The sequence below is a fragment of the Numenius arquata genome, chromosome 6 (genome assembly GCF_964106895.1).
Source record: "Numenius arquata chromosome 6, bNumArq3.hap1.1, whole genome shotgun sequence".
Taxonomy (NCBI): domain Eukaryota; kingdom Metazoa; phylum Chordata; class Aves; order Charadriiformes; family Scolopacidae; genus Numenius; species Numenius arquata.
This window is the reverse complement of record NC_133581.1, coordinates 58,692,111-58,703,019: the sequence shown is the minus strand read 5'-3', so window position 1 is coordinate 58,703,019 and position 10,909 is coordinate 58,692,111. Positions and strand designations below refer to the sequence as shown.

Genomic DNA, 10,909 nt, shown 5'->3' with positions numbered 1-10,909 from the left:
TTCAGAGATTTTTTTTCCTGGTGGTTATTCTGCTGGGACACACATGGAAACACACAGAGGCTTACCAGATGATAACCAGCTTCTTCTTTTCCTTTCCACTGAAGGCTGGTGTTCCCTTTCCACTGGGGCCAACATTTCCCAGTTTTCCAAATTTCTTGGTGGTATAGTATATACTGGCAGTTGCACATGGCAAAACATACTTCCCGTGGCTCTGCTCATCTGTATATTTTTACATTTTATAAATTCTATTTATGTAGAAATATTAATACATACAAGGCCTTCATTCTTTCTTATGAGTTGTTGAAATAATTTTTTTTTTTATATTGTTTTAAAAAAGCAGTTTAGTATCTGAGCCATTTAAAATCTGTAATGGTTTCCACACTTCTAGCATATTTTTCCCATGAAGATGTTTAATACAATTCTTATTACCCATAATGTTTTGAGCAACATTAGCTGTAGTTTCTTATGAATTTAATTCTTCTTCTCTTGCAAAGATCCCTGTGTCAGAACCGCTAAGTCCGGTAGGGGTTGTCTGCAGAGCACTTCCTTCAGTCTTTCTTTATCCGTCTTCTCTCTCTCAAAAGGGGATAATAAAAGCAATGAGTTCTCTTGGTTTCCCCATTCTCACTTTTTCTCCATCTCTGCAAATAAGTCAGTAGTAGCCAGCATGCAGAGACAGATTTGGGAACCAGCTCCAAAGGACCAATATAGACTGTATATAGACTGTATACTAATCTATACATACATATATACTAACCTACATATATCCTATGTGTATATATATGTGTGTGTATATATATATAACTGTATAGTAACCTATATATATAATTATAGACAGTATATAGACTGTATACTAACCTGCTGTGTAGTGGAACATCACCTTTATTTCTACATTCAATAGCTTAGACTACCAGAGCTCCCCCATGTTGGGCCTCCCCAAGCCCAGGGCAACTCTGAGCTTTCTTCCAGTATTTCTCCTACAGTCTTTCATTGTCTGACCTGCCTCCTTGCTTCATTTTTGTGGCTCTTCCTTCTCTTCCTCCTTGATTTCCTCTTCTACAGGCTTCACTGCTGGCTTCTGCTCTTTTAAGTGACTGATTGAAAAGAAAGAGGTGAACCAGTATTAATTTAGTAAAGTGAACCTTCCTTGTCAGGTATCTTAAAGCTGCTGAGAGGACATTGAGGAAACAGCCTGAGGTGGGAACAGGAAGGACAGCAAAGATCACAACTATTCTGACTGTTGGATACAAGCTGAATATTACCACTACCACACATGCTACAGAGCTAAAATGCATTAAGCAGCTAGATAAGGAGTAGATATTGGTATTTCTTTTCCCCCACATATCAACTCAGCATCACTAATGGCACCAAATGAAGTCTTTGCTGACCATTGGGTTTTAATGGTTCCTAATTTGCTTACTACTTAACCACAGTTCTGTCATTTGTGCCTAAAGTACTTGGGAACCCCATGTAACCTCTGATTCAAGATTAAGCAGGCTAAGACCTATCTAGCATCTGAGCATGGATGCATTTAGTATGGCACTGATGTATGTGAAGGAATAAAGACCAGATCTAATAAAGTAATTAGCTTCTCTTTGAAAACATTAGGAAGCTAAAAGGCGAAGAGATTTGCAAAATTGACCCACTGCTTCTAGCCTTAAAACTAGACTACAGCATATGTTTAAAACCATCAATATGTGCTGAGGGATGGGAATATTTGGGCATGATTAATAGGGCTTTCAGCTGACAAGTCACATGTCAGAACTGATGTGAAATCTAAGGAGAATTTTGGGTCCAATGACAAGCGGTTTAGCCTGCAGCGACTGATAACCTCCAAGGAGTTTGCTGCTGACTGCTCAGGCTCTCAGAACTTGGACATGATTGCTACAGGCACTAAGGAAGAGGCGCTTTCAAGAGAATGAAAAGTTCAGTAGTTTGAAGGTGGGTTTCCAGGGAAAACTAGGTCTCCTAAGAAGAAGGATCAGAGAGAAAGAAAAAACCCGAGAATCCCTGAGGATGGAGGAAAAGGTCTGAAGGCACAGATAATGCTGTCTTTGCAAATCTTACCCTGGCTTCAGGGGGAGGACAGAGTTGAGCTGATGCTTCTCACACAAGCTTATGAGCATGAATGAAAATGCCATTCAGCTCTGAGATCCCTGCACTCCCACAGCAAGTTTATCAAACAGAAAAGTAAGACTGACTTCTAGACTCAGCAGGGCTTCAAAGCATACAATGTGTTATTTCATCTACCTTTTACCTATGTAAGAAATGGACTGGCCCAAAGCACATGTCCCTTCACCTTCTAAAGTGAATGAAGATAAGTTTATTTGGTGTTGAGCCAAACTAAAAAAAAAAGACAGACAAGCCAGGACAGTAAGTGGAATCACTCGCTCACCTGTAGTCCAGAACCCCTGTCCGATTCCGGTCAAACTTGCGTAGTAATTCCTCAGTTTGGTCTCGATTCAGTGGAATGCTGGATTGCTAAGAGGATATGGTAAATGTTAGCAAACCTGAATATTTTCAAGCAGAAAAATCCTCTATATCATACTGGGACCCATCATCCTTTAATCGGTGAGCAGATGGCCTGGTGTATGGAAGAAGGGATGGAAAAACCCCCACAGAATGGTGCTGTGGAGGCAATTTCACTCTTTTAGGATTAAAATAGCATTTTTTTGCATTTTTTTTTTGGTAAAATAGCATCATGGCTGACTGACCGTTGCTACTGATCCCAAGCATATGTTGGTTTTGGCAGGAAGAGAACAGTGGCAAGGGTTTAAATGCCTCTTTTTCACTTTCCCATAGCAGTAAGACACAGTTATCTATCAAGGTCCTGTACATTCTACACAAACAGCTGACCTCTGTGATTTTACAAAGCTTCTGTGATACTCTAAAGTTGATCCATTTTCACTGATGCCATCTGCGGTATTTATTGAATGTCATAGCATTTCTGTTGGATCTCAACTTTTGTTCAAGGCTCAACTTTTGCAATGGGTGAATTTAACCTTTTAGTCTGAACAATGTCACCAGCCAGAGGGTGGTGGAAACCAGGTTTCCCCAGGGCAGTACCCCGCCAGAAAAGCATCCTGGCCATGCTTTCAGAGGCACACCTGCATCATGGCTCTCCGGAAGGCTGCCACAGGGATCTTCATGTTTCCATCCATGTCAATATTCCTAAAAAAGTCCCAGAGTCGTAGGTTGTGCTCTTTCAAATAGTTCTAAGAGAAGCAGAGATAAAACACGGGCATAACCATGAAACAGCTACTGACACTTGCCTCCAGCTCTCCCCTTACTCTTCCATCTGTCACCCTGACTTTACTCAGCCTATCATTGAGATATATGAGTCCATAACTCCTTGTGCAGCCACCCTATTGTCAGAACAAAATTCTTTCGTTTAGGTTAATCCCATTCTTCTCAGTTATACCTCTTTCTCCCCCTGCCTGGAAACGGGAATCAATAGTAAACCTGTTTCTTCTGATAATTGCATATGCTTATTTGGTCCTTATCCAAGCAGCCACAGCTTGGCTCAGCTGTCTAATCCAGAGACAGTCCTCTCCCCCAGATCTCTGATCACTTTAGTTGATCTTCTCTGAATTCCCATCTGTTTGAGTGAGGACACATCTGAGTACCATACTGCAAAGCATGCTAGTGTGAGTGTCACTGCTGTGAAGCACAGTAGCACTGTTTGATGTGAGCTAACGGCCCAAGCTTTTGCTTAAGTTTGTCTGAATCCATATCTACAGTAAAGTCTCACCCAATTAGCTAGAAATCTGCAGAGTAGCTAAGAAACATAGTGAAGTTGGTACTGCAAAAGTGTTATTTAACTCCGCAGTGCTCGAGTGCTTGCATTGCCTTCCAGCAAGGAGGACAGCACCATCTGCTGCTATCCATAGAAATTACAAACCTTGAAAAGCTAAGTAATTTCTATTTAGGACAGTATTTGCTCATAAGGTAATACCATATCCTACTTTTATGAAGCACATTAATTTTGATGCTAAAGCACAACTGTCAGTGAAGGGTTCTTTGAAAGTCAGCTATTGTACTGGGCTTGTGATGAGGATGGACAGTCATTTGGATCAGACTTGAAATAAATCAGTGTGTTTTGTTTGAAATAAATCACTGTAAAACACAGTGAGCAACCGTATTCAGATTCTTTTTTTCCCCAGTGCTTTCAAATCCCAAGACATTAGCTTCTTCAGAAGATAAAAAGATTTGCTAAGTCAGTCTGCGTGAACTGAGATACGTGAACATCATGACAGTCTTTTTGAATATACTTTTCTGAAGGAACTTGGCTGAATTTCCCACTTGGAAGAAAGCTTACCCCTTCCGACCTCCATCTCTCCAAGTGCTTGGAGCATGTGTAGTGTGTACAGGGGAGCTGTGGACCCAAATTCAGTAGCTCACCTGAATCACTTTCATGGGATTTGGATGTAGCTTGGGGATCTTGGTGATACAGCCTTCGATCTCACCATAGGTGACATGTAGCTCAGGACGTGTTTGACATACCAAATCCAGCAACTTGATGAAAGTTTCATTTACCAACACATTCTGGTACATAGGAGGAAGGAGAGTGCAGTCAGTGTGGACACCCAAAGAGCAACAAAGACTTGTTTTCATTCACAAATCCTTCTAAAGTCAACATTAACCATTCTCTCCTAAGGATGGTGCCTTCTCCTATCTCTACTCTTCATTTTCAGGAATCCTATGGAGGTCTGACCCTAAATAAGTCTTCTTCTTTCTCTTTTCGCATGTCTGAGACAGAAAAGGGTCTACCAATTTATGTAGAAATTAGCTTAATGCAAGGTAGATGTATTAATCAGGTAAATGTCTACACCAAAGACCTCTTATGTCAGGTTCATTGTTCATTGCTGAGACAGTTCTATATGGGTCTCCTCTCCATGTGGTTAAGATGCAGACTTGCAAGTTGCACAGTTAATGGCAAAAATGTGCCATAAAGTTCTGCAAAAATGAAAAAAAAAAATCATCTAAGGGCTAAAATTATTAGTATGTCCAGCAATGTAGCTTTATAGCCCAGACAAGAAAGATGCACCTATCTGGGAAGGGTCTGGGTGTCTCCAGATGAAAAGAACTTTTAGTAAAGCTCCATTTCATTGTGTAACCCTAATAGGAAGCTCCAGTCGATACTACAAGACCTGACGTTTGTTTTTTCCTAAGAATTTCAAACAGAGTAGTGACAGCTCAGCATTTCAGAGCTCATACTCTGAGTTTTCTGTTTTAGCACTTAAAGAATGGGCAGCAGCAGAGTGTCCTGATTTAGGGTCTGGGGATATCAGAAAGTAAATGATGAATGCAAATATTATTGATGTCACTGTATTTATTCTTCTAAATTTCAGTAATGACAAATTTGCTTTTGCCTTGACTGATCTTTTAAAAACATTATGATTTTGTTCATACCCATGATGTTTCCATTGTTCATGTATGATATTAGTTATATATTTAATTGTTGGAAAATTCAAGGCAGCTCAGGAAATTCATGAAAGCTTCTATTTTCTGTCATTGTGGAAGGTTCCCAAGGCACCAAGTATCGTATTTTTTTCCCAAAGTTTATTTACAAACTCTCCCAATACTTTCTTTTTAGAAGCTTAAGGTCTACTGTTCTTAAGATCTGCCTAGAAGCTTATGATCTACCATGCAGTGACCACTTGACTGTTACTACTCGAAGACACGAGTCTGGGGCTGGCTGGGTTTACTAGCTTGCATCCAGCACCAGCAGTTTTATGGATGCAGAGTGACTCTCTGAAGAAGTCAGTCAGTCATCACTGCACTAGTCACATTAGCAGAGTGTCCTAGTCCTGGGAACACAGCACAGGAGAGCTTGAGCTGGCTCCGCTGGCTGCCAGCTCTCTCAAAGGCTTGCCAGCCTGGGCTTGACCCCATGAGAAAGCCCGTGGACCTCAGAAGCAACACAGCCAAAGCACTGTGTCTGGACTAACAAACCGTGCTGGGGTCGGGCGGCACCTGGAAGGATGCAGCATTTCTGCATCTTTGACACAGTCAGTTCACAGTCCAGAAGAACAACACACAGACAGCTGAAAAGCGATGGTGTTTTCTTTTGCACTGTGCTGGTGAAGATGAGCGCGTGCTCGCTATGTTGATTCATGACTTCTGTAAAATATTTGATAGTATCTGCACGTTGAAACGTTATAAAGAGTAGATTATGAAAAGAATGTGGGGAACAGTAATGCTTAGATATGTTGTCAGGAGTAATGAATTGTTGTTAAAAACGTGCCTTTCTATTGCTTCGCCGTTGCTAGTGCTGTCAAACCCGTGCAAAGGTTTCTAGATATGATCCTTATTCTAAATTCCTCTTACAGACACATTAATTATTCATTCTTTAAAAGTCAAGGTAAACATTTATCACTGGGAAAAGGGGCAGAAGAAGCTTTTGTTTATGTCTTCCCTTAAGTTTCCTATAAAAGATTAAAACCATTACTAATTTCTTAAAGGTTTAAGACAGCATAAAATCTTTGGAGCTGTATATTTGCAAATACTCTGAATTGAAATGCAAGACTCCCTACATCACAGGTGGAATGAAGTCTGTCAGACAGATTAGATGTTTGCCTACAAGCATTTGATTGGGATACTGAAATGTCATTGTAAATTTATGCCATTGACCATTTATCTTGTGAAATGCCAGGCAATTTAGACTTTTTGAAGGGTGAAGTGAAAAGAGCATCTGTTAACTTTAAAAAGCAGAAACGCATAGTGAGATTTAGGTTGATTGAAGATTCTTAATGTTAATTGCCTCAAAATTCCTCAAGTGCCTCCTTTTAAATAAATGCATTTCAATAATTTCTTTAATTTCTCAGAATTTAGCTAAAATACATTACTCTTTCCAAGTTTGTGAATTATTTAGGCAATAAAACTAGCAGAACCACATATACTGTAATGAAGTCCTTTACCCCCACACAGCCCATTTTAGTTTTTCTTTGCAGAATGAGTCCTGACTCCTTGCAGATTTGGCAAATAATTCTCTTTGATCTTAATTTATGCAGAAAAAATTGCCTGCCCTAGAGGAATGCCTGTTCTTCAGATGATATCTGTTGAAAGCCCTCGATAATCTCAGGAAAGACCGTAGATGTATATTATTTATTCTGCTTTGGTTTAGTTTCTTTAATACAGTAACCACAGGACAAAGATACACATGCAGATGTAACTTAGATACAACCCATTACGTGGGGACTTAGATAAGTTACATGGTAACTTAGATACAACCCATTACTGCCCATGAACTTTTTTTTAGCTTGTTTCAAGTGTGAACATATTATTTATGTTCCAAGTCCCAAACCTAATCTTTGTGAAAGTGCTCTTTCTTTTAACCATGGTGGTCCCAAAGGTGGATGGAGGGTCCTGAGGCCCCCGACACTTTCTGTAACTGCTCCCGTGAAGCACCATTGCGTGGATGGGAAGGCCAGGAGCAGATTGATGTATGCCCAGGTCTCTCCCCAGCATTGGTCTGCAATGCAATCCCTGCCCTCAGTCAGGAGCTCAGAAGCATTTCTGGGTCTCCTATTTTAGAAGCAGCACATGAAGTTACAACAATATGTGTCGTGCTCCCAACTTGCTGTGAAGTAGCATGCTAAGATTTGGCCTCTTTGATTTTTTCTTTGATTTTTTTTTTTCCTTCCACATCAGCCTTTTAATGTTTTGGGGTGAGTTGCTTGTTTTTTTGGTTGTGTGGGGTTTTTTTTGTGTTTGTTTGTTTGTTTGTTTGTTTGTTTTTTTAAAGAAAATTCCTTTGCTTTCAATGCCTTGAAGTATCCATCTTCTTCTATTCATACATACTGACAGGCTATCAAAGCACTTCACAGTATCTAGCATTTTAGGCTACCCTGGAGGGAGACAGCTCTGAGGATGAAGAGAATTTGTCCTCCAGTGGGAATTCGCTCCTTGTTCTTGTTCTGCTATTGCAAAATGGAAGGGAGTGAAATTTGGTGATACTAGAGGCACCTATCTCTAGAGCTAGACTGAAGTCCTGTAATTTCCACATGGCTCCTAGAAGGGCTGTCAAATAGCAGCCTCTTTTTATTAATGGTTGTGCACAAATGAAACAGCAAGTCTCAAAACAGTTTTGGAAGGGGGCAGCTCTGTGATCCACCCAGTTCCTAAAAATGTATATAGTGTATGGTCCTGGAGGCTTTCCAGCACATAATATCTTACTGAGATGTTGATCTCCTCTATCATGGATTGGGCATTCTTTCTGACAGATATGACTAGTTCAAGGGCACCATCCACGGTCAGGGGATTATTTGCCATCTGTAGAGGAAGAGACATAAATCCAGACATGGTGAGAATAAGGATTTCATGCCCTGGCAGATGGCGTGCTGTAACTTCAAGGATGACCCTTTCTTCCCGTTCTTCAGCAGGGCTATATAACTGTGGTCCCTTTCGATGGGTTTGTCTGTTATCTGACCACCTCTTGTCTCTGTCCCACAAAACTCTGCAATACAGCTTCCCAGTGGAGTTGCCTTCTCAGTTTATCTCTGTCTCCTTGTGTGAAATTTCATATATCTGGTCCCTTATACCTGTCATTCAGGAGTATGTGATGTGAATTATGTTCAGTCACATGACGGGGAGAGGCTGAGGCAATGGACTGCATTTGAATGTGTGCTTGCACGTAGGGTCCCTCTGGATGGGGTATGTCCCTCGGGACGTTTCCCATACTCTTGGGTCCTCTTAGCAGCACAGATCAGAGCCCAAGCTCCTCCTTTAAGTCCTTTCTGTTATCAGCTCCTCAGACAATCTGTGCAGCTATATAGAGAGAGGAATGCCTTGTGTAAGCTAGGGACCTTACCTCAAGCCAGGTTAAGAGCAGACTTTTATTTTCATAATCTAAAACAGCAGTCCCAAGGGTTAGTGTGGTTGCAGTGATTTACAAGGACAGGGATGTCCCAAGGCACGCCTACCCAAAGAGCTTTAAAGGTGCCCCCTCAATCACCAAGTAACAGGTGATAGGACACTTTGGGGTGATAATGGGTCTGGGGTTATGCCAAGCCAGTTCTTGGGGGATTTTTTGAGGGAACAGTGCCATTTAGTTGCCCTGGAAGAAATTCATGGGATAGAATTTCCTTCTGCTTTTCTCACCTTCAACCCAGAGCAATACTCATTTCCCCCAGTTCTAGCTCAGACAGCTCCCCTCTGTCTTCTGTCCCTCCTTACTCAGATCTTTCTACTCCCTCTGTTTATTCCTCCAGTCTTGCCTCGGCTTTATTTTACCTTCAGGATTTTGAGTTTTCCATTGACTTCAAGGCCCCTGCAGAGCTTCTTGACTCCCTCGTTGTTGATCTGGTTGTTGCCGATGTCCAGGTGAACCAGCACATTATTGACTTTGAGAGCTTCTCCTAGGGCCAGCGCTCCCTCATTGCCAATGCCATTCCAAGAAAGGTTGAGTATTTTCAGTGCACCATTGCCCTCCAGGGAGAGAAGAGGGATCTTAGCTACTGCGTGCACATCTTCTGTACTGTCTTTCTTGCCCTTTCTCTACCCTTTCCCTACCCTTTCTTGCCTGGCTGAGACAGGAGCATCCCTCACACCTGTCACACCCAGACACCTCAATGAATCCAACATCTCTGCAATGTCACAAGGGTCTCTCCATCCACGTAAGTCACCAGACCTACTCACTGCTTTAGTCTTTCTCCTGGTGCTTACTGCCACCGTCAGTAGGATGAGCCTTGCTAGGGTTACTGAATCCTGCTCAGACCTCAGGGATTTGAGTTTGCAATCAGTGTTTTAACCAGCTCCTGGTAATAATCACTATGAAGGGTATCACAAAACAGGGGTATTCCTACCCTGAGACCTCTGCCCAGTGCTTCTGTCCCCTTCCTCCACAAGTAGTTCCAGCTCAGGTCCAGAATCTCCAGTGTTGAGTTGCTGGCTAGGAGGCAAAAATTGGGATGTTAGCTCATGAGAGTAGTCTGGACACAGCTGCTGACCCACACTTAGGGACTAAGAGAAAGTTTGCTGGGGGTTCAGCAACAGCCTTCATTGATTGCAGTAGGAGGAACCTGTACCTACAAAGTCTTTGCTCTCCACAGCACCCAAAGAACAGAGAATGGGCTGTTGATCACAAGCAGAAAGGGAACACAGTTTTTTTCTGGCTTAATCAAAAAAAGCTGTGAAGTAGGAAGGTAGAGAGAAGGAGAATTTCTTATATTAATAGACACTGTGTTTCTCACTGTGAAAAATGGCTGGATTCTCCTTGCCACATCTAAAATATCAAGACTCACTCTGCGTATATTTGATTAGAAGAGAGGAATTCAGCTTCATATGGTAGTTGTGCCCAGCTGTATATGTGCCAGTGCCAATTCACATGCATAGCACACCTCACAGTGTAAGTTCTACTTAGAGCAGGGTATGTGTGAATTCATTTGTGTCTACTGCGACACTGGGAGGGGCAGCACTTGCTGCCAACACTTGCTTCTCATTCTCAGAGAGAATTTCTTATCCAGATTTTCCATGGATGGGAGATTGGATGGAGGCAGATGGTGAGTTTAGCTGACTTAAAAATATTCCTTTAAGAAACAAAACAGAAAAGTAACAGATTCTGCAGTAATCTCTGCTACTCCTGCCTCAAGTGAGCTGGAAGGAAAGAAGAGCTGTAAGTCCTTTAGGATTTGAGAGGCATTTTTCTGGGCTAGGAAGGTCACAAGTTTTAGTACTGATCTCTGCGTTGCCTGCAGGCTTGTCCAAGGCAGGAGCACAGTGCCTTGTCCTCCCTGCAATTTTAATTGATCCATCTTTTAAAGACATGGACTGTAATTAGAAAGAGGTTCATATCAGTGGAAATACTGAACCAGGAGAAGGAAAGTGTTAATTAAACCGAAGGCTTTGTGTTACTGAAATGCTCAAGAAACACTGGATGCTCACAGCACAGGCTTGTGGCTGTTATGGT

General features: G+C 41.7%; 1 protein-coding gene across 1 annotated transcript in view; it reads right to left on the bottom strand.

The window, feature by feature from the left end:
* Nucleotides 1-1,012: 1,012 nt before the first annotated feature.
* Nucleotides 1,013-10,909, bottom strand: part of LRRC74A (leucine rich repeat containing 74A) — a 23,008-nt gene continuing 13,111 nt past the window's right edge. The window contains exons 10-16 of the mRNA XM_074149586.1: nucleotides 9,807-9,892; nucleotides 9,235-9,429; nucleotides 8,179-8,274; nucleotides 4,402-4,545; nucleotides 3,108-3,215; nucleotides 2,396-2,481; nucleotides 1,013-1,094 (exon numbers count right to left, since the gene is read on the bottom strand). Of these exons, the coding sequence (XP_074005687.1) occupies nucleotides 1,013-1,094; nucleotides 2,396-2,481; nucleotides 3,108-3,215; nucleotides 4,402-4,545; nucleotides 8,179-8,274; nucleotides 9,235-9,429; nucleotides 9,807-9,892 (797 nt within the window). The remainder of the gene's footprint in view (nucleotides 1,095-2,395; nucleotides 2,482-3,107; nucleotides 3,216-4,401; nucleotides 4,546-8,178; nucleotides 8,275-9,234; nucleotides 9,430-9,806; nucleotides 9,893-10,909) is intronic.